Source organism: Phyllostomus discolor, chromosome 9 (genome assembly GCF_004126475.2).
Source record: "Phyllostomus discolor isolate MPI-MPIP mPhyDis1 chromosome 9, mPhyDis1.pri.v3, whole genome shotgun sequence".
Taxonomy (NCBI): Eukaryota; Metazoa; Chordata; class Mammalia; order Chiroptera; family Phyllostomidae; genus Phyllostomus; species Phyllostomus discolor.
Window position 1 is genome coordinate 95,101,565 of NC_040911.2, and position 22,320 is coordinate 95,123,884.

Genomic DNA, 22,320 nt, shown 5'->3' on the forward strand with positions numbered 1-22,320 from the left:
CACGGCCTCCTGCTACTAGTTTATTACCTGTAAATCAGTGCGTCTTAGTTGGAGTCTCCCAGGAACAGAAACTGAGACAGGATTTGAGTGCAACTACTTTACTCTGGAGGTGGTCCCAGGAAGCACTAAAAAGGCAGCGGGGAAGTGAAACAGGGAGGGGAAGGAAGCCATTGCAGGGTGGACTGATGAGCAGGGCGCACTGCGGATGACCAGGGCCTCATCTGGACTGGGGAGACAGTGCAGAGCACGCCTCTGAGTCAGTCCATCCAGGGGTGTCCGACCTGTGGCCCGCCGCAGGCCACATGCAGCCCGGGGTGGCTATGAATGTGGCCCAACACAAAATTGTAAATTCACTTAAAAACATTTTTTGTTCATCAGCTTTCCTTACTGTTAGTATATTCAATGTGTGGCCCGAGACAACTCTTCTTCTTCCAGGGTGGCCCAGAGATGCTGGAAGGCTGGACAGCCCTGCAAGGGATGAGGGAACCGGGTTTTTCAACAGCTCCTTGTCTGTTGTTGGTAGCAGGGTGCTCCCAGGGGCATGAGCTCCAGCACTTCTGTCCTGCCCCGCTAGAGAGCTCAGTGTGCTCTTGTGGCTGTAAAAGCCCTGCTCTCCCCCCTCCCCCCGGGAGACGGTCCCAGGTACTTGAGGCAGAGACAGGAACGGTGAATTAGGAAAGGCACGAGAGTGGAGCCCCAACAAGGAGCTACACAGGAAATTGGACTAAGTGCTCTTTCTGTCCTGACAAACTAATGGCTGGTGGCACTTAGTATTAGGTCTTTTTACATCATAAAATCTGAAACTACAATTATTAACAATCTGCCAGAAAATGTGGACGGGAGAGCCTGGAGGTACACTTAGACATTTGGACTGATTTTCAACATGGATGACAAAGGGTTAAGGTCATTCTCATACAAAGAGCTCTTCATTAAGGCCAGGACTTTGTCTCCTCAATGGTATATCACCGACAGGGAGCACATAGTAAGCACTCAATACGTGTTTGTTGAATAAATACATGAATAAGTAAAACTGATAAGAAAAGGCAATTCAGTAGAAAAGTGGGCACATTTAGTTCATGAAAGAGGAAATCTAAATGTCTAATAAACGTTTGATAGGATACTCAATTTCACCATAATTGGGAAAGTGTAAATTAAAGCAAGAATAAGCGATTTCCCTTCATCAAACTGTCACATATTAAATTGAATGATAGCATCTAGTGACGGAGAGAATGCAGAAGTAAAGGTCCTTTTAAATATAAATACAAGTGTTTCCCAAGATATCAGCTGGGCCTGCAGTCATCTGAGGTGTCACTGGGGCTGGAGGATCCACTTCTCTTTTTTTTAAGGGTTTATTTATTTATTTATTTTTAGAGAGAAGGGAAGGGAGGGGGGAGAGAGAGAGAGAGGGAGAGACACATTGCTTGGTTGCCTCTGTCATATGCACCCCAGCTGGGGACCTGGCCCATGATGCAGGCATGTGCTCTGGCTGGGAACCAAACCAGCAAACTTTTGGTTTGCAGGATGAGCCACATCGGTCAGGGCAGGGTCCACTTCTAATGGCCAGAAGCTTTGGTTCCTCACCACGCGGGCTTCTCTAAAGACTGATTGAGTGTCCTCGTAACATAGTAGTGGGCTTCTCCTCAGGGCCTGATGAGGGGCAGGGTGGTGGGTGGAGACAGTGAGAAAAAAGGAGGGAGAAAGAAGGGAGAGAGTGGGAGGGGGAGAGAGAGAATACACAAGAGAGCACATCAGACAGACACCTCAGTAGTTTGCAACCTAACCTTGAATTTGACACACTATCACTTCACTGGGTTTCTGTTGGTCACACAGACCAACCCCAGCATAATGATGGACGGGACTACACAGGGCGGTGAAGACCAGGAGGTGGGCTCACTGGGGACCCTCTTAGAGGTTGCTAGCATGGAGCTGGTTTGTAAGACTTGTTCTGTAGCAGGTTCTTGTCTATGTCCCCAGTCCTGTGGTTCCTGGCTGGGCTTGAGTTCTTCAGCCTTCCTTTCAATTCTATGAGCTGCCTGGTCCTTCCAACAAGGTCCTTTTCTGTGTATTTAAATTCACCAGCTCTGTCTTTTCTTGCCTGCAATGATGACCCTGACTAGAACAGAAGCTATGCGAGAGGACGGCCTTGGGGAAGGTGAGTTGGTGCAGGAACTCACATTAGATAAGGTGATCCAGGAGGGCCTCTCTGAGGAGGTGTCACTGGCCAGGAGACCTGAATGGGGAAGTAGAGTCAGTGGATGAAGAGTGGGAGGAAGGACATTTCAGGCAGAGGGAGCAGCACAGACAAAGTCTCTGAGGTGGAAACCAAGCGCCCTGGATGGCTGGGGTGTAGCAAGCAAGTGGGCGAGTGGAGGGAGAAGCCAGTAGAAGCCAGAGATCACTCGGGATCTTGAGGCTGTGGTGAGAGATTTGGATTACTCTCTCCCAACCAAAGGCATCTCTTATGCTGGGCATCAGAGCCCAAGAAGGCTGAGGACCAGGCCTGAGGTCTCCTTCTCTGGGAATCAGGATCAATCAAATCACGATTAGTTGGAGCAAGACTTTGTTAACTCGCCCTTCTGTTTTTTTCTTTTAATCCATCAGTTTTGCTGGCTCTTGGGCTTCCTTACTTTCTGGTTGGGTTATTTCCTGAGGTTTTTCGTTCGTTCTGGTAAAGCCCAGCCCAACTCCGATGAGCTGAAGGGAAAGATTTTTGTGCACAGTTGGGCTGGGAATGCCAGTGCGAGAGCCCGGTCATCTGGTGGAGATTGACAGCTACGTAGGACAGTGTGGAATGAGCAGGCAGATCCCGATGGACCCCTTGGGTCTTGTATAGTCCTGCCTTCTCTCAACAAACAGTTGTTCAACGCTCCGCTTGTTTTTGGGCTCTTTGTGGGCATCAGGCTACGAAGATCCTTCTTTCCAGGGATCAGTAGGTATGAGGAATGGCCCAGTTCAAAGGTTGTTGAGTGGGGGTCCCCGTTACTTAGGAGCTGGCACTGTGGCCCATGGCCAAGGCTAACAGGCCCTACATACCATCTATTGCACATGGGAGCCAGATACTTCCCCTCCAAGGTTTGCTAAATGGGGCAGAACTGGCCAAAAAGGGGGCAATTCCTAGTCAAAATATTTTCTTTTTCCTTGCCCATTTAATAGTCCTGGGGAAGGAGGAGTTCTCTGGCTTTGTTGAGGACTATGTGTTACGGTGGGAGACAACACACCCCAATGTAAGTGTGAGATTCTTGTGAAGACTGAAGGGTGAGGGTGACTGCGAGAAAGGATGCTGGGATGCTGTTTCCCCTGCGGGGGGGGGGGGGGTGGAGGGGTGCATCTACTTGGTAGAGGACTTGCTGATGTCCCCCTATGTCTACCTGAGCAGGGGAGAAGAGAGGTGGAGAGAGGGGTCACTGTGGAGCTGCTGGCCAGGATGCGCAAGTTTCTCTAGGTCAAGTGCACCCTGCTGTAGTTAGCCAGGCTTTTTGGTGTCATACCGAGCAGTCTGGCTGCTGAGCGAGAGGGTCTTTCCAGTGGCAGGAGCCCGGGTGATGGGGCAGAGAAAGGAGCGCTCATGCCTGAGCTGGACGTCCCCTGTCAAAGATCTGTGCGGTGGGGAAGTCCCCAAGAAACTTATTCACATGCCCCTTGACACACCATATGTGGACACCTGCCACTCTGGGTTGGCTGGGGAAGCAGGGTTGACCAAGAAGGAGGGGGCTATTGCAGAGGGCTCTTCCCACTCCATCCTCTCGATATCAATAAGGAGGCATGTTCCCTCCCCTCTTTTATCCAACCAGGCAGGGACCTGGCTCAGGTCAACTCTTGGAGGAGTAAGGGAGAAGATCAAATGAGATTGAAATGGAGTTTGAGAATAAAGCTTTCAAGGATGGAGGTTTGACAACAGAAAGTGATCCAAAGGTAATGCAATCTGCCCAAGATATCATTAAGGGGTGGGAAAGGGAGATTCAACACAGCAGGGCTGAAAGCCGAGATTAGGGGGAGGGAGCTTCATTATTATGCCCCACCGAGTTGCGTCGCCTCAGTACACTGGTTTTGCGAGTAAACAGAATAATTGAAACGTCGTGCGGTAGGGCTGGAGTCTTGCGTAGGTGAGCGGCCACGGGGTTCCGAGAGAGCACGGGGAGGGAAGCACGCACACCCCAGGATGGCTGTTGCAGGGGGCTGCCCACAGAAGGGGCACCTGAGCTGAACCCTGAAGGGCGAGAAGGAGTTTGTCCAAAAGAAGGAGAGTGGAGAAGAGCTTTGCAGGCAGAGGGGACAGCACCGTCTGCAGCAGCAAGATGAAGGCAGGAAGAACAGTTAGACAGCAGGCCAGGAGTCCGTGACCTTGGGCCCTATGAACTTAAGGGGTGAGGGCTCTGGGGAGTTGTTCAAACCCGAGAGCAATACAGCGGGGTTTGCATATTACCACTATTTGGTTGCCAGGTTCTGGCAGTGCTATGGACTTGACCTTCAGGCACACTTCTTACCCATTCACATGGCCCTATGACCCCCAACGCCCCTATGAAGGCCATGTTCTCTGTGATTCCAAAATCCAGGGCCCCCACTCTTTTACTGCTCTTTGCCCTACTCCCGTCACGGAATCCTCCATAGTTCTCTCTGACGGGACTATGCAACACTGCCACCCTCCCCACGAATCATCTTCTCTCTTTCCTCCTCCAACAGACTCTTCCCAGCCGGAGAAGATGCTTCGCCTTCGCTGGGCCGGTTGCTGCCAGCACGCATTTCCTCGAGATGCGCGTATACTAAAATATCTTCCCTTTATCCTGTCTGGTCTTCACCGCATGGGGCAACCCGAAGGCTACTATTTATTCTTTCACACATTAATTTAAGCTGCTTTAATTGCCGCTCTGATATGTTTTATATAACATAATTAATGTTTTAATTCTGTGTACTTGCCTCCCAAGGCAGTTTTATGAAGGGCCCAATTTTGAAATCAAGCAAATAAAGAGTAAGTATCGGCTGAAGTTATCAGAGTGACGCCCGCGCCTCGCACCTCCCCCAGGGAAGGAAAACTGTGCTGGTTTTTCCAAAGTGGCTTAAAAAGGGAAACGCTACTTTAACGTTCTCTTCACCCTGGGCCCGTTTGGGTGGCTTTCATGAAGTGCTCTGGACGCCGATTTCAGGTGCCCCTCCGCTGTCGGCATCTGACTGCCAGCTCGAGGTCCGTGCAGCGGCGACGACCAATCCTTTGCAGCTTCTGCCTTCACTTCCTTCCTTGTGGAGGCAGCGATGAGAATGACTAAGTTACTGGGCCCACTCCCTCCCTCATTCCTTCAGCAACTGTATATTGGTGTTCCGCTACCCACAGAATTGTGCCTAAGACCGAGACAGACCCAGTCCTGTGTTCAAGGAGCTCACAGTCAATGTGGCCGGGCAGATACAGTTGTAGCCCAGCACGCTAACGCTGAGGGAGCACAGGGAAAAGGGAGGAGGTGGGGTGGAGTACATGCTTGTGTCTCAGAGAGTGAAGAGGAGACTGAAGAGGAAGTAAACATTTAAACTGGTTCCAGAAAGGAGAAGGGAAGGAAGAATACAGCAAGACACAGTCAGAAACAAAAACAGTAAGAAAAAAACAATCGTGTGTTTGCAAAATTGAGAGGCGAGCAAGGCTGAAGCCAGTGTGCATGCATGGGAAGACGTGCAGGGAGCGAGTGGGGAGACAGGCTGGGGCTGAGGGAAGAAGGGCTCCCTCCTCAAGGAGGAGTTAGAACCATCCCGAGGGCATGGGGGGAGCCCAAAGGGGTTTTGACCATTTTTAAGTAGTGGAGTGTCCCGATCAGATTTCTAAAGGCAACTGCAGTATGAATGAGAGAGAAAGAGAGGGAGGATGTTACAGTTGCCTGGCATATAGTGGGGGTTCAATAATACTTACCGAATAAGTGAGGATGTTGGGACAGCCCAAGAGAAGGACGATGAGCCTCTGAATTCGGGTAGCAACAGAGGTGATGAAACAGAGGGGATGGATTCCAGAGGTGGCCCTTTGCATCAGAAGCCAGGAGGGTGGGGTGAGCAGCCCCCTCCTCTTCCACCCCCTTCCCAGCTCTGCACACCTTGGCCTTTTGGCTTAGCGCAGAAATCCAGAGCTTGGAGGGTCATCAACCCAACCATGGTATAGCTCAAATTCTTCACGTTTCATTGGGGGAAAATTGCCGCCAAGGGATTTCTGCTCATCAGAGGCAGAGCCTGGACGGGACCCCAGGGGCCCAGGTGTCGGCCATGTGCTGCAGGGCAGAGAATGTGAACACTGGTTCGGGAAAGGCTTGGAGGGCCAGACCTGGGAAAGGCAGGTACAAGGGTGTGTGCGTTCCCGCAATTCTCCAGAGGGCCTGAGTCTCCTACGATTCACAAGGGGCCTTAAGATCTAAACACTTAGAGCAAAAGGCTGTCTGCTCTATGTGCTTAGCGACGGGTGGAAGCTGGTATGGAATAGAATCTGGCGGGGCGGGGGCGTGGCGCACGGATGCGTGGGTGCATGGATGGATGGAGGCGAGGCTGGGACGCTGTGCTCTCAGGAGGGAATTTCCTTTGAAAGAGAGAGAAACTCAGTTGGGAAATTGGCCTTTTCCCCATAGCCCAGCTGTAGCTTTCCCGTTTTCTGGGACGCGGGGAACTTTCTCAGGCCTCTCCACTTTCGATGGGGGCGCTTTCGGTTCTGCTGGGATTCCCGTAGGCGGCGGGGGGGAGAGCCGTGGGCATCCCTGTGGTGTCTTCCCAGCACCCGTGGGGATCTTTCTTCCCTTCCTTCGCCATCCACCCCCTTCCCCGGGAAGCCGGCTGGTTCCTTCCTCTCTTCAGGCTGGCCTTTGTAGTTCCGGAGGCTAAGGAGGAAAAGCTCTTCCTGGGAACTTTACCCTCCTTTGCCGGCGCGTCCTTAAACTCAGCTGGAGAATTAAGACTCCAGGGAACGTCCCGGGGGAATCCCTGGCAGCTGGTGGCCCGGAACTCCGCCCACCCCAGGAAGGCTGGCCGCGATTGGCCACCGAAGACCACACCCCTTTCATGGGCGTGGCCGGGGGCTGGAGCCTGGGAGTTACTAGAGACCCGGTCCGCGGCGCAGGTCCCCTTCGCCCGCTTCTTACCTCGCCATGGGTCTCCCTCGGCAGTGTCTCCTCGTGGGCTTCTTGTTGACCGCCGTGAGTTGAGTTTCTGCTCCGACCCGACGGGGGAATTTGGGATTTGCGAGAGGGGAGTGGGAAGGGAAGCAGTACTTGGGGAAAGGGACCTTTCTAGCTAGCTTGGTTTTGCTGGGGACAGAAGCGGTGGGTAGACGCTGGGTAAGGCACCCTGGGGTCCCGGCTGAAGGAGGTGGGCTGCCTCTCTCTCCTCCCAGGCTGGGGTTCCAGGTAGCCCACAGAGGGTGCGAAGTGGGGACACCGTGGGAAAAGTGCCTGGACAGCGTGGACCGGTTTGGGGTTCGGGGAGCCTCAGGGCTTCATCTGGCCAAAAGGCTGGCGCCTGGGTTTGCCTCCGAGGCCGGCGGAGGAGAAGTGGGAAGGGAGGCGGGACGAGGGAAGCGGCGGGTCTGGCTTGTTTCCTGTCCCTTACTCATGTGGACAGATGCCAGCCTCTGAGAGTGGTTATCTCCTTGCTAGCAGGGGCTGCCTGCTTCCAGGGCATCTTGTGGGAATAGGGCGTGTGCAACCTAGGAGGAGTACTCGAGGCTGCATGTCTCTGCGTCCTGAATTTAAGACGCCGTGGGGGACCTGATGAAACAGGGCAGATGAACAGTCCGTGGGACCCAAGAAAGGGTTTCTCCCAGCATCATCAGAAGGCTCAGAGATGCCCAGTCACGCATGTCTCCGGGATTTTCAGAAGCCCACACTTGTCTCACTTTTTGTTTAAATGTATTTTTTGTAGTTCCTCATTCTGGAGGCTGGGAATCCCCCCCAAGTACCTTACCACCTCATTCCAAACCATCTGGTGACCCCCTGCTTTCAAGGGCCGTAGTTTCTGGTGTGAAGTCTGAGCCCGAATCACCTATGGAGTAGATAGCAAGGGAAGAGAATCAGTCTGTGGGGAAGCTACTTGAATCCCAGAACTTTCAGTTTCACTCTAAGCAATGACTCTTAGGGAGAAAGGAGGCAGGAGGGGGGTGGAGCCGGAAAGAGGAGCATTCTTGTAGGGGTGGGTGGAGGAAGAGCTAGGGATTTGGGCTTTTCAAGAGCATGCTCACATTTTGGGCTCCAGGTAGGACTGGGCTGTGGCAACAACAGCAGAAGCTCTTTATTGAGAGCTTCCTGTTTTTCAGGCCCTGAGGAGAACGCTTTCCAGGGATTCTCCGTCTGATGTCCTTTAACTCCCCATTATACAGATGAGCAAACTGAGTCCCAGAGAGAGGCAATGTCTTGCCTAAATTCTCATAGCTAGGTAGAACCTGGGTACGAATGTACTGCCTGGCTCCTGAGCCTGCCCCTCGGATGGTGAGAGTCTCCCAGCCTTGGTGTTGAACTCCTTTGTCTCAGAAGGACCGGAGCCATGGCGTGGGAACTGGGGAGCAACAAACCTTCCGAGGAGGAGCTACATTTCCCCTGTGCCTGAAAATGGCCGAAAGGGCTTTCGCTGCTCCGGAAGTGTGGCGGGGTGGTCTTCGGGGCTGCAGGAAGGACAGTCACAGGATGAGTGCTGCGATGTGACGGTGGGGCAGCAGCCTTTTCCACTTCCTTCCCCATTTGGGGTAAGATGCGTTCTGTAGGCCATGGCTGAGTGAGGGCCACCGATGAGCTAGTTAACCAGGTGCAGGGCATCCAAGCAGGTACTCGTGCACGTCTGGACATTAAAACTGCCATTTGGTGTTCTAGACACCGTGCCAGGCAACAGATGTACATTCTTTCTCATCTTCACCACCTGACCCTGTGCGGCAGGTATTATCGCTCCCCTCTGAGAGATGTGGAAACTGAAACTGAGAGAAACAACATAACTAGTAAGAGTTACAAAGTCAAGACTGGAGCCTTAAGCCGTTTGTCTCTCAAACCTGTGCCCGTTTCACTGGCCGTTCCCCAAATGTGGGATGATGGTGGGGGGGTGGGGGCGCACGCATACAGAACTAACCAATGGAGATTCACTTTACAGTTCTGTTTAAAATCCTGGTTTTTATTCAAGGAAGAAGTCCCTGGAGCTGGAGCGTGTTTTATACCTCTCAAGCGCTTACTACTTCTCCTTTTACAACAAAAATTAAGAGCAGGCCCGGGATGGAGGGCTATGGTCGAGCAAAGCAACCAGTTGGGGTTTCATAACACTGTTTTATTTCTGCTGAGTTTATTTTTAGGGTCACCTTTTATTTATGAGAAGTGAGACTGGCTTTCCTCTCATGGCCGTGATACAAGGGTTACATTTACATGGAAAAGAAATGGATTTAACTTCATGAGAAGTAATGAGGAGCAGGGGTGGTACCTGGATGTAGTAAAATTGCGGGCGAGACCCAAGTTGATGGAGAGGGGGAGAATGCTGAGACCTGAATTCTCACTTGGCTTCTCTCACGGTGAAACCCCGGTCAAGTGACCCAGCCTCCCCTGCCCTGAGTCCCACCATTTGTAAAGTGAAAGAGTTGGTTTGAGCTTCCTCGCTTCACCAGTTTCCTGGCGTCTCCTGAGGGAGGGGCTGGAGGGAGAAAACACCGTTGAGGCTTGGAGCAGGGAAAGGGGTGGGGAGCGGAAGAGGAGAAGGAAGAGACCAGGTGCTAAATATAGCCCGAACCTGGACTGGGACCAGCTGATGTCAGCCAGCCTCTGGACACCCCGGGGTGAGGGGAGGGGACTGGGGTCCTCGTGTGCTTTTGAATCTTTGTGAAGAGGAAAGACTCCAGAGTCCAGACGCAAGGGAGACCTGTGTCGTTCAGAGACTGTTAGGGGGTTCCAGGACAGCCGCTTTCTAAAGTACCAAAATGATTCTCTGGGTGCTTTTCCAATCACATCAGCTGGCAGCTGAGTTAAAAAGAAACACACCCAGTAAGAGGCAGGCTGCATTTTTTTTTCTGCTTTAGTCTTCCACTCCCATGCTAACCCCTGTCCCGGCCGATTTTTACCTTCCCGCCAAGGAGGCTGCAGCAGAGATTTCAAGATCCCTTCAAATTGCCCAATTCTGTTTTTAGGTCCACCCAGAACCACTCAATGTATGCAGAGAAAACCAATACCTAATAAACAGTCGGTGCTGTAATATGTGCCAGCCAGGTGAGATGCCGACCCTCTGGCCCCACGGTGGGACCCCTCCTGCTTTGCTGGCAGATGCACGCCCACGCGTCATCTGTCAACTCCAGTTTTAAACGACCCCTGGGATTTCCCACCCACGCCCTGCTGTCAGAATGTTCTGGGTCCCCTCTCTGCCTGCCCAGGACGAGGGTTCCCATATCTGCCCTGTGCCCCCACCCCATACTTGACTGTGAAGCCCGGAAGGGTCTGAGACTGTCAATTTTGAATCCTCTGCCCTAAAGCTACCCACCTGATCAGTTTCTGGCACTGGTCTGACTCACCGGGTTGGCTGGAGCGGCCTCATTTCCTGATGCTTTTTCCAGGAGAGAAAGTGGTTGAGGACTGCACGGACACCACAGAAACGACGTGCCACCCTTGTGGACCAGGCGAATTCCTGGAGACCTCGAACGACGAGAAATACTGTCATCAGCACAGATACTGTGACCCCAGTGCGTGGGCTGCTGGGGCAGGGGAGCTCAGGAGCTAGGCTGATGTTCTTGATGGTGCAGCCATTCTGTTTTGTTTTGTTTTGTTTTTTTAATAGCCAGGGTCTGTTTTGATTGGCTGGCATCTAGGTTGTACTGGTTGTTACGTAAGTTGATAGCCATCCCTGCTTGGAAGAGGGTCTAAGCAAAAAGCAGAGCAGGAAGTGTGAGGAGGGGGGCCCTGAGCGTGACCAGCAAGGGGTTCCCATCCTTCCTGCCCATCTCCGCACAGACCTAGGACTCCAGATCCAGACGGAGGGCACCAGGAAAACCAACACGATTTGCAGGTGTAATGAAGGCCAGCACTGTGTCAATGACAACTGCGACGGCTGCGCCCCGCACAGCTCCTGCCCCCCTGGCTTTGGGGTCAAGCAGATCGGTAGGTGGCCTGTCTGGGAACCAGCTCTAGAGGCCTGAGAGAGAGGAGCCGAGGGCCGAAGGCAAGGGGTTGGGCCATGGGCGCCCCTGAGAGGTAATTCCCTCCAGCCCCAGCTGTGGAGGGGATGCGGACTCCAGCCTACATACATCCGTGTGTCCCCCAGAGGGAGCAGGAAACGAACCTTTCTCATTCTGCCTCCTGCCGTGGTATCTGCCTCGGGAGGGCCCAGGGCCGTGGGAGAACCCTTCCCAGGGGCTGGGGCAGTGGGGGCAGGCTGCACGCTGAGGGAAGGAGGGGGATCTTACAGCAGGAAGATCTTCCCGGCCTGCCTGTCGGCGGGTTCTCTGGAGAGCCTGGCTGCTGGCCCAGGGTGATGATTACTGCTTCCTCCTCTCCCCCAGCTACACAAGTTTCTGATACTGTCTGCGAACCCTGCCCAGTCGGTTTCTTCTCCAATGTGTCATCTGCTTTTGAGAAATGTCATCCTTGGGCAAGGTAGGAGAACTCATCCCTTGTGTCGCCTGCCCCCAGAGGGCGATGGGGTCAGCTCCCATTGTATCCCCGGCCCCCCGCCCCCCAGCCCCAGCTCCCCGTGTCCACACATACTCACGTGCGTGTAAAACATTTGACTTCGGGGACAGCCAGCCAGACGGGCACTTCTCAGCATTTTCTTGTCTGCTCTCTCTCGGTGGTAATGGACACTGTCGATCTCTCTGTCTTTCCTGAAACTCTCGTGTCTTGGGCACGTTGTGACACCTCTCCTGCTTTCCTTCTACCCTCCCGTGCTCCTCCGTCTCCTCTGTAACTGTTTCTCCTAGGTCTTCGTTCTGCCGTACTGCTCAATCCCTTTGCTGCCTCCCCTGGACCGCCTCACCCCTATCCCTGGCTCCAAGCTACCATCCCTCCCAGGGGATTCTCAACCAACATCCCTTGTCTAGATTCGTCTCCTGGGTCCCGGACTGTCGCCGAGGGGGACACTTCCATGCAGGTGATCCACAGGCACCAAATGGGTTCACCTTCCTGCTCCTCTCGCCCTCGGTGAAAGCCACCTCCGTGCCTCTGGGCGCTTGTCCTCTGGTCCTCCACCTCACCTCCACCCCCAGATCAGTCACCGGGTCCTGTCCGCCGTGCCTTCTAGATGTCTGGGGACTCCTCCTTCTCACCCACTCAGTGTTGCCACTTCAGCTCGGGCCTGCACACCTCTGTCTGGGCGATGCCTCAGCCTCCTCACTGAGGTCCCTGTCTCTAGTCTTTGCCCGTCAGCCGGGTCTCCATGTGCGTGCCAAAGCGAGTGGTCTGCAGTTCATTTTGGACTCCCTGCTGAACTTCTTTCACGGCTCTCCGGGCCTTCAGGACGAAACCCACAATCTTTTTGCATGGCTCTGACCTTCCGGCTCCGTTTCCTGACCCCTCCCCACGCCCTGCTCCTCGGCGACCCCCTCAGCACCCTACCCATCTCTTCTATCAGACTCTTCGCCGGGGATGCCCTTTAACGCACGCCCCATTGACTGTTCACATTTAGCTTTAAAAAGCGGGTAAGACAAGCACACGAGACAGCAGGCACACAAGGACCTACAGTAATCCATCTCCTCTCCACCCCCGTCCCTCAGCCACCCACTTCTCCCCGGAGGCAGACACGCCATTCCTTGTATGCTCTTCCGGAGACAAACACACACACACACACACACACACACACACATGTGCATGTGCAAACACACATTGTCTACACAAATCACAGCATGTCATATATCCTTTGTTGTTTACCGCAAATTCCTTAAATTTAGAGACTTGTTTTTATTTCCCCTTCCACTGATGCAGCCCTCGTGCCTAGAACAGTGTCCGGAACATAGTAGGTGCTCAATAAGTTGTTACCGATAAATGTGGACTGCTGCCTGGCGGCAGGTTGGGGCAGCAGGATCAGAGCACTGGGTTCCGACCGCACTGTGGCCCAGAAAGCGTATGGCCCTGTGCAGGTGTGGGGCCCTCCTCCCTCCGAGCCTCGTCTGGAAAACGGAATGACCCTTGTCTCATGAGGCTTGAGAGGAAGGCGTGTGGCCATGTTTTGTGAGCTCGTGAGCACTCTTCTCATGTGTGACTCTGCTCACGTGTGTGTTCTCTTGGAAGCTTCTCTCTCTTCCCCCCATTTCAGATGTTTTTCCCCGTGGTGTCCTTCTCTGACCGTTCCTCGCCAGTCCTCCTGGGACCGCGTTGGGCTGGGTCTTCTTCTCACATCTGGACTCTTGCAAAGGCCTCTGGCTGGCTGCTTTCCCGTAATTTCTCCTCCCGTGAGCTCTTTGGCCAACGGAGTCCTCGCACTATTTAGACATCTGACTGGATACGGACATGACTCACCAGCTGAATCCAGTCAAAAGCTTCGTGGCTGATTATCAGTGACCTGGTTCTAAAAACCCAACTTTCCATGGTTCCCCGATGCCACCCGGCACGTCACCCCCCAATCTCTGTATCACACTGTCCTGCTTCGCAGGCATGCGCCCCTGCTCTGAAGTTTACATTCTTCAGGGCCCACTCAGACCCGACTTCCCCAGGGAGGTCTTTCTGGATGTCCCTTAAGCCAGAGGTTCTCAACTGAGCGATTTTGCCCCCCAGGGGACACATGACAATGTCTGGAGACCACACCGGGAAGGGGGATGCCACTGATACCTAGTGGGCGGAGGCCAGGGCTGCTGCTAGACATCCCACAGTGCACAGGACAGTCCCCGTAACAGCGAGTCACCTGGCCCAGAGCGTCAGTGGTGCCGAGGTTGAGAGACCCTGCCTTAAACCGGATGGATCACTCCTCCATTCCCACTATTGTGGATTTCCTCTCTTCTCAGAGCAATTCCCAGTCTCCTGAGCCTATATCACAACGCTTGGCGCTCATTAGAGACTCTCCTATTGTCACCCCTTCAAGATGTGCATAAGCTTTTCCCTGCACTCACGAGCTCCAGGAGCACAGAGCTGGCATCGAACCGAGCACGGGAGGGTGCATATAATCCGTGCTCAGCGAACCTGGGCTTGGTGGTGGCTGATGGTCTCTCCCTCTGGGGCTGGAAATCTTATGGCCGGGGAAGCTTAATGTCTCTCTCTCTCTCTCTCTCTGTGCACATGCGTGTGAACACAGCTGTGAGATCCAAGGCCTGGTGGTGCGGCGCGCAGGGACTAACAAGACCGATGTCCTCTGCGGTGAGTCCGGGGGAATGAGTCCCGGCAACAGGCTGGGAAGGGAGGGAACTGAAGGGGGAGACTGAGGCACACGGACACAGTGGGTGGGAGGTGCAGCGAGAGGAGGAGGCAGTTTGGAGTTGTGGCGTCTCAGCGCTGCCACTTACGGCCGTGGCCTGGGCAAACCATCTCCCCTCTGCAGCCTCAGCTTCTTCGTCTGTACAGTGGGTGACCACAGCACCTCCCTTAGTAGGTTGGTGCCAGCTCGCGGCACGGGCTCCTGCACTTTGAAGGTGCTCCGGCAAAGCTCTTCCGCCCGCCTGGCCCTCAAGGTCCAGCATGGGACGGCACGGTGTCCTTTCGGAGCCTCCGCTCTGACGTCCCAGTGAGGAGGCTGGCCCGCTACGGGCACAGGTCACAGACTTGAATAACGACAGGGCCTAGGCAGGTCGTGTTAATGAGCAAAAAAAGGTCAGAGGTAAGAAAAACGCGCTCTCTTTGCTTTTTCTTAACATTCGTTTTCCTTTTGGCACGGCTGGGGCTGGAGCGCGGGGAGCCAGGCCCTTGCCTCGGGCACCTGTTTAAATGGGTGCCAGGAAAAAGCAGAATCGAGATAACATCTCGAGGCAACATTTTAAAAAGAATCCAAGTGAATGCAAAAATAACCCATCACGAACACAACATTTTAACTCAAGACGGGATCCAGCCGCGCACTCGCCCCGCCCCGCCTAACCCGCCTCAGCCTGGCCCCAGCCCTGGGTCCAAGGACACTTTATTTGAAAAACACGCAGCCAGCCTGCAGGCCGTAATGGGATGATTTCCTTGTTCCAAACGTCACATTCCAATGTGACTTATCTTGATTACTGAGTTTTTTGGTGCCCCCTTAAGTTTTGTCCCGGGTGTATGCCTTACCCCAGCCCCCTGCCCTGTCTCTCCGTCTTTCTTTTGTCTTCCCCTTTGGAGTGGAGACTTGGGTACAAGACAGACGTGAATTCCCCCTCCATTGTCCTATAACAAAGGCGGCAGTGCAGATGCAAATGGTGCTGGACCTCAGGACCGGGCAGAGGGCGGGGAGGGCTGGGGAGCGTGGTGAGGCGGTGCGGAGTTCCGGCCTGTGAAGTCCAGGGTTGCGGGCCGACTGGGGCTACATCTTGCACATTTCTCAGAGAAATCAGACATCTACATTTCCAATAGGCAATCTCCCCAAATGAGAATGTTGAAAGATTTAAAAGAACATGCTGGTTACACTAAAGACATCTGCTGGCCACATTGTACCAGGGCCCCCCGTTTGAAACGTCTGACGTCGATGCGCTCAGACGCGGAAGGATTTTAGAGTCTGGTTAAGGTGCAGCGGTTTTGGGCAGGGGGGTGCGAGCTGCCCCTGAAGTCGCGATTTCTTCAGATTCCCAGGACCGGATGAGAGCCCTGCTGGTGGTCCCCGTCCTCATGGCGGTCCTGCTCACCATCCTGCTGGTGTGCGCCTGCATCAGTGAGTCCCCAGGTGGGAGGCGGGCAGGGAGGCGGGCAGGGAGGAGGAGAAGCTAGAGTGGACCTGGCTGCCTGTCTGCTGATCTAGTCTCACTGACTCCCCATCGCTTTTCTTTTTCTCTCTAGAAAGGGTGGCTGAGGAGGCAAACCCCAAGGTAGGTCACCCCTGGAAACCGCCTCTGAGTTTTGGCAAACTGGACAGAAGACAGACTCATTGTTTCCTGTATGGCACTAAAACTGATTCGGGGCCTGGCCTGTGGTCAGTGTGGTGGCCACAGAACTGGCCACGTCCCCTGCCCCCCCAACCCCGTGCTCCAGGGCTCCTCCCAGTAACCCCCTCTGTGCCGACCTTTAGCACCCTCAGAGCTCATCTCTCCACAGAGCTGTCCAGGTGCCTCTGTCCATGTTAATGGTGTCATTTGCTGTTCTTTCCCAGCATTCAATGTGTGGGGTACCACTTTGGGGCCTTGGTACAGGAGCCCTGGGCCAGGCTGTAGGGGCAGCTCCTTGAACCCACTGGAAGCTTCTTGACACCCTCAGTGTGGCCAGCAGGGGGCAGGAGGCGCCCATGGAATCAGCCCTGATGTGGGAAAGGGGAAGGGGCTTGGGAAGGACCCCCTAGGAGGGAAGGGCTGCTCAGAAGTGTTACTGGGGGTAACTTCATCTTGTGACTCACCAGGTCTTCCATCCTAAGAACAAAGGGCAAGACCCCGTGGAGATGGATGAATTAACTGGCCCCTTCCCCAACCATCCGGTGCAGGAGACCTTGCACGGGTGCCAGCCGGTCACGCAGGAGGATGGCAAAGAGAGCCGCATCTCGGTGCAGGAGAGACTGTGAGGCTGTGTGTGCGCAGGAGCATGGCAGCCTGGACAAACACGCACATGGCCGCAGAGCCTGGAGCCGCAGCCAAGACGGCGAGAGGGCCTGAGGCCGGCGCTCCGCACAGCCCGCCTCCGCCTGCACTGCCGTGGCTCAGAAACACTCACCTCAGTCGGGAGAGGAGCCTCCCACTCCAGCCTGGAGCCTGTTCCATCTCCCAGCTTGCTTGTAAAGACGGAGACATGACTTTTTTGGGGGTAGGGGGGCAGCCAAATAGTGATATCATCCAACCCTCCAAGCCAGCAGTCCAGTGCCCGTGGTGGTTTCTCCGAGCCCGAGGGACATCTACACGCATGTCATCACAGTGCTGGTTGTGACAGCGAACCAACGGAAGCCACTTAGCTGTCCATCAACAGGGGGCTGGTTAAATAAAACTGTAATGTATTTATGCGACAGGAGCTCAAAAACACTGTCATGGGGGGCAAAAAAAGCAAGCTGCAGAATGATGGGCACAAGAAATTTTCTTTAAAGCACGTAGCCACAGATAATACGATCTGCCATCGCCTACGGGTGTGCGTAGAAACATGCACGCACGTGTGTAAGCATAGCCTGGGTTCTGCAAGGATACATGGAGGATGCACGGCTGGACGGGGCGGAATGTCCGGGCTGGGGCGGAGGCTCTGGGGGAGGGCTGGCGAAAGAAGACTGACTTTCCCATAAGGCCTCGTTTCTTCCACCCCGAAAGGAGCGTGGATTCACATAACTGCTTATGTAATTAAAAAGTCATCCAGCACGTACAAAGGAAAGCGGGGGTGGACATGCCGGGTGACACGAGCGGCTTGCTTTGCTGTCAGTTCGCAGAAGTAGGGCGCCTTCACGGGGTAAATAAGAGTGCCCCCGGCTGTCACCCTCTGCGTGCGCTCACACATGGCACCGTGTTGGCAAAGGGTTCTCTGCATTTCATTCATGTTCATGAAAACAGCCTCGGGGGCAGGCGGGGCTCGCACCCCTCCCTCTTTAACAGAGGTGGCAACAGGCCCAGAGAGGTGCGGTGACCTGCCTGTGGTCACACAGCAGTTCACATCGTCGCAGTGCCACTCAGGGCTCCCTGCTCCCGGTCCTGCACTGCTTCTCCCAGACCTCCTGGTCCCTGGAACCCAAATCTGTAGCTCCTTCCCCAAGAGATCTGGGGCCCCCCACCTCCTCCTGACCTCCTAACTGCTCCGGGAGCTGCTGCTTCTCGGTCAGATGGCACCCCCTTCCCCCCAGCAGTATCTTAGGATAAAAATAACCATCCTGTTCTCCTTTCTTGCTGTGCCAACTGAGGGGGCGCCTAGCCAGGAGGAGCAGCAGATGGAGTAGGAGCAGAGGGGAAGGGAGGGGAGGGGAGGGAAGGTTTTAGGACAAGGGGAGAAGGAAGAGGCATGCAAAGACCTGGCATGAAGATTCGGATTCCTCGAGTGGATGAAGCCAGGCTGGTTTAACCCAGGGATCTCAGCCCCTCTCCTCACTCCCCACGAAAAGCTGCTTTGGGTTTCCCCAATGTGTCCCATTGACTGGAGGGGGGAGGACAGAGAGGGCTTGTCCCCAGTGGCGGCTGTGAGGACAGTTGGGAGTCAAGAGAGGTGCACCTGGCTTGGCAGGCTTCCCGGGAGAGCTTCGAGAACCATTTGGAGGCACCAGGTGGAGATATTTAGTTTAGAAAGTGGAGCAAAGTGGTGGTGAGGTGGGGTGGGGAGGGGCACAGGAGGACCTCACCCTCATCCCCTACCAAGAGCCCAAGTGTTGGCGTTACTCACCTCCGTGCATGGCAGTATGGTGGCAAGGGACCAAAGACCCACCCCTCTGGTACCTATTGTCTGTGGGTCACTTTTCATCTTTTATCGGCTCCGTTTCCTCATCTGGCGAATGGAGACAGTGCCCGTGGCAGCTGCTGTGGGTGCCTCCTTGGTCTTCCCCCGGGTCAGGGGCTCTCCGCCTTGAGCGTGGATCAGAACCAGCAGAAAGACAGATTGGTGGGCCCCACGGCCAGTGTTTCTGACCGCATGGGGCTGGGATAGTGCTCAAGAATTTGCATTTCTAACTAGTTTCCCAGGGGACGCTGCTGCTGGTGCAGGGACCGCACTCTGAGAACTATCACCCTTGACAATTAGATTTCTAGATAACAGTTGGTTTCCTATTGCGAGCACTCGGGATCACTTTCCTCTGGTCTCTCCCTGGTCTTGAAAACATGCTTGGTCCAGGTGTGGGGCAGGTAAGCTATACCTGAGGGAGTTAATCACCTGGAACACTCTCAACCAGCTGGGACTGAAAGTCAGAGGGTAAGTGGCCGGGCCTCCTTGCCTGTGGGAGGGACAAATCTGAAGACCAGTCTGTGCTGTCTCCTGGGTCCCCGAGAGCGGTCAGCCCCAGCGGGCCCTCTGCATTGGCCCCCTTCCCTTCCCTGTCTCACTCCCCACACTCTCCAGTGGTGCTTCCCAAGTTCAACTCCCCCCCACCCTCCAGTGGTGCTTCCCAAGTTCAACTCCCGAATAAACTGCCCTGCACTCCTTCCTTGTCTCAGAGTCTGCTCCTGGGAGAAATCCCCCTAAGAGCCAGCAGAGCTCAAGCATACTAAAGTACACTTTTGGCCCTGGCTGGTGTGACTCAGTGGATTGAGTGCTGGCCTGTGAACCAAAAGGTCGCTGGTTCGATTCCCAGTCAGGGCACATGCCTGGGTTGTAGGCCAGGTCCCCAGGAGGGGACACGCAAGAGGCAACCACACATTGATGTTTCTCTCCCTCTCTTTCTCCCTCTCTTCCCTTCTGTCTAAAAATAAATAAATAAAATCTTTAAAAAGAAAGAAAGTATGCGTTTGTACAGCAGCCCCCCTTATCCGTGGTTTTGCTTTCAGTTACCTGGAGTTACAGGCTGTCTGGAAATTTTAAGTAGAAAGTTACAAAAATAAATAATTCATAAGTTTTAAATTGCACGCTGTTCCAGGCACCTGGATGAAATCTTGTGCTGTCTGCTTCATGCCACCGGGGATGTGAATCACCCCTTTGTCCAGCGTGGTCACGCTGTGAGTCACCTAACAGGTGACAGTCACCTGTCTCCATTATCAGGGCAGCTATCAGAGCAAGACAGGCCACACTCCCAGAACCTGGATGGCGGTGGATGGCTGCAGTCGCCCTATTTCATCACTAGTGCCGTTAATCTCTGACTGCGCCCACCGCACAAATGAAACTTCACCATAGGGATGCATGTGCCGAGTAGAAGAAAACAACTTAGTGTAAGTTGGGTTCAGTACTCCCCATGGTTTCACGCTTTCTCGAGGGGTCTTGGAAGGGACCCCTGGTGGCTCAGGGGGTCTGCTGTATATCTTTGGGCCCCAGACGAAGGGGCGGGGTTGTCCTTCGTGCCAGCAGCGGCCGGTTCTGCGTTCTAAGTGGAGCTCATCCAGGAGCTTGTGGCCTTGGGCAATTGCTCTCAGGTTCTGGGCCCTTTAAGCCCCAGCTGTGTGGCAAAGGGCTGGGGCCCTAGGAGTTCTAAGGCTCTTGCCCGCGCTGCAAGTAAGTGAAGAGGATCCAAACTTTTGGCGTCTCCGGGCCACACTGAAGGAAGCAGGCTTGTCTTGGGCCACCCATGAAATACACAAACACTAGTGAGCACTGATGAACACACAAGAAAAACTTTCAAGTAAACTTAGGATTTTGTGTTGGCCCGCATTCACAGACATCCTGGGTGGCCCACCGCGGGACACTCGCTGGAGTCCTCCCTGCCTGTGAGTGGAGGGATGGGTGTGAGGCACATATCGTCCAGAGGGTGGCGCCAACGTAACGTTTGAAGACCCTGGTGGCCGGATTTGAGCGACTCTCACACCACATCCTGCCCTTACTTTGGAGATGAGGCCTTTCCTCCCACCGCCCACGGGTCCGAGCCTCCTGCAACACCTATTCTGCAACTACATCCATTCTGCCGGTCAGGTCCCCACTCTCCACCGCTCCCTCCACTTAACAGCATCGACCGCGTAGCTGCTGTGGCCTCGCCCTGAGCTAGGGCTGTGCACAGTGACACACGAAGAAACGGAGGGTTCACTTTGTGCTGGGCACGGTGCTCAGGACTGTCTGTGCATTGTCTTAGGCCCTAGGGCAGCCCGGCACCAGGCATAGCCTCTTATATCGCCCGCTTCACAGATGGGGCTCCGAGGCTAAATGACTTGCCGCAAGTAAAGCCTGAGGAATGAGAGCTGGGGTTTGGACCTAACTGGGTGGACCTGTCAGGGCCTGTGGTTTGTACTCATTGAGCGAGAAGAGAAACAGGTGCACGGTGACAGGCCTTTGAAAGGCAGTGTGACTGCCCGGGACAGGGGGGAAGCCCAGAGCACGAGCAGCTGACCTGTAGGGCAGGGATGCTCTAAAACTCACTCACACACACACACACACACACACACAGGCCCACTCAGGACAAGTCAGGGCAGCAGGGATGCTGTGTGGCCAAAGGGAGGGGCTCTGCCCGTCTCTGGGGGCATAGCGCCTGCCAGTTCTTTCCGATGGTTGCCCTGCAGGAATGAGCATGCCATAATCCCGGGAATCCAGATTTCCATGTGAAATTGCCCCATATTTAAATGCCTTTAAATGCCACCAATTGCAAAAATTAACAGACTCGGCGAGAGCCCAAGAAAGCATGTCGCCGAGGCTTGGAATGAAGAGACACTGGGAATGTCATCATGCCCAACCCTGTTGTTTTATGCATGGGGAAACTGAGGCCCTGCGAGGGCCCAGAGCCCAGACGGGTAACGTGGCTTTGGAGGTGGCCCCCTGGTTCTGTACCCGAGCCAGGAGGCTGGAGAGAGCTCCCAGGGGCTGCCTGTGCCAGCCTGGTTAGCAGGGGCTGAGGCCCTGGAGCTCTGGGCCTGAGGGAATTGCCTTGGGACGAGGCTCAGCTGGGTGTAGCTTGTTCTTAGACCCCCCCGCTCTGGGGCTCCCCAGGCACGCAGGCACATACCCTCCCCTCAAGCCTTCAGGGGGCTGCAGACGATTCCTTGGGCAGCAGAAGTTATTAAAGACTCTTCCCAGAAGGGTTTCTCTCCCCCAGAGTGATTCTGGCGCAGAAAATTACAAACCCACCTGCGGGGGTGGGGAGATACAGTTTTAATTTGTAAAAAAAAAAAAAACAAACACATCCTGAGGTACTGGAGTCTGGGGGAAGGAGGAAGCTCATGAGGGGGCCCCCCTGGGACAGACGGCGCTGCTACTGGGGGGCTGGCTCTGGGAGGGGCTCCGAGGGGTAAGCCAGCAGCTTTTGCCCAGACAGATGGGGCTTATGGGTAGGAGACTGGGGGGCACCCCTCTTCTACTTTGCTCCCCACTCCCCGCCCACTGGCACCTCCAGCTGGGCCTTGGGGCCCGCCCGTTCCCTGCCCCCTCCTCCCCCCAGGGCTGCTCCCTGCAGTCCGTGTCCCTCCCTCCACCCCCCACCCGCCCTGCTTTCTGCTCTGCTCCCCGACCAGCTCCCTCTTTCTCTTCTCCCAGCGATTCGTCTCACCTTTGCTCTCCTTCGACCAAGTGTCCCTGTTCTGGCTGATTCCGAAAGTCAGACCTGGCATTGCCCGCCCCACCCAAGCAATCCCCAGGAAAACTCGAGCACCCCTGCTCACCGCCAGCTACATACGGGTCCTCCCAGACTTGGCATCCGTGCCAAAAACATTCTGTGAACTTAGGCTACCAGCGCATCCACTGTTTTGTAAGCAGCCTTCTCGGCTCAGCAGTACACGGCAGACGCCTCCCCACGCCGATAAATATA

At 54.7% G+C, this 22,320-nt stretch overlaps 1 protein-coding gene across 4 annotated transcripts; it reads left to right on the top strand.

Annotated features, from left to right (window-relative positions):
* The first annotated feature begins 7,026 nt into the window (after window positions 1–7,026).
* Window positions 7,027–17,016, top strand: CD40 (CD40 molecule). Of its 4 annotated transcripts, none has more exons than XM_036009912.1 (9): window positions 7,027–7,151; window positions 10,106–10,184; window positions 10,526–10,651; window positions 10,920–11,066; window positions 11,468–11,561; window positions 14,188–14,249; window positions 15,631–15,729; window positions 15,843–15,871; window positions 16,396–17,016. In XM_036009912.1, the coding sequence occupies exons 1-9, from the start codon at window positions 7,104–7,106 to the stop codon at window positions 16,552–16,554; spliced, it is 843 nt and encodes a 280-aa protein (XP_035865805.1). In that variant the 5' UTR covers window positions 7,027–7,103; the 3' UTR covers window positions 16,555–17,016. The 4 variants fall into 4 exon arrangements, with proteins under 4 accessions (XP_035865805.1, XP_035865806.1, XP_035865807.1 ...); XM_036009913.1 differs by having other exon boundaries at window positions 16,411–17,016; XM_036009914.1 differs by having other exon boundaries at window positions 15,631–15,717; window positions 16,411–17,016.
* Window positions 17,017–22,320: the final 5,304 nt, after the last annotated feature.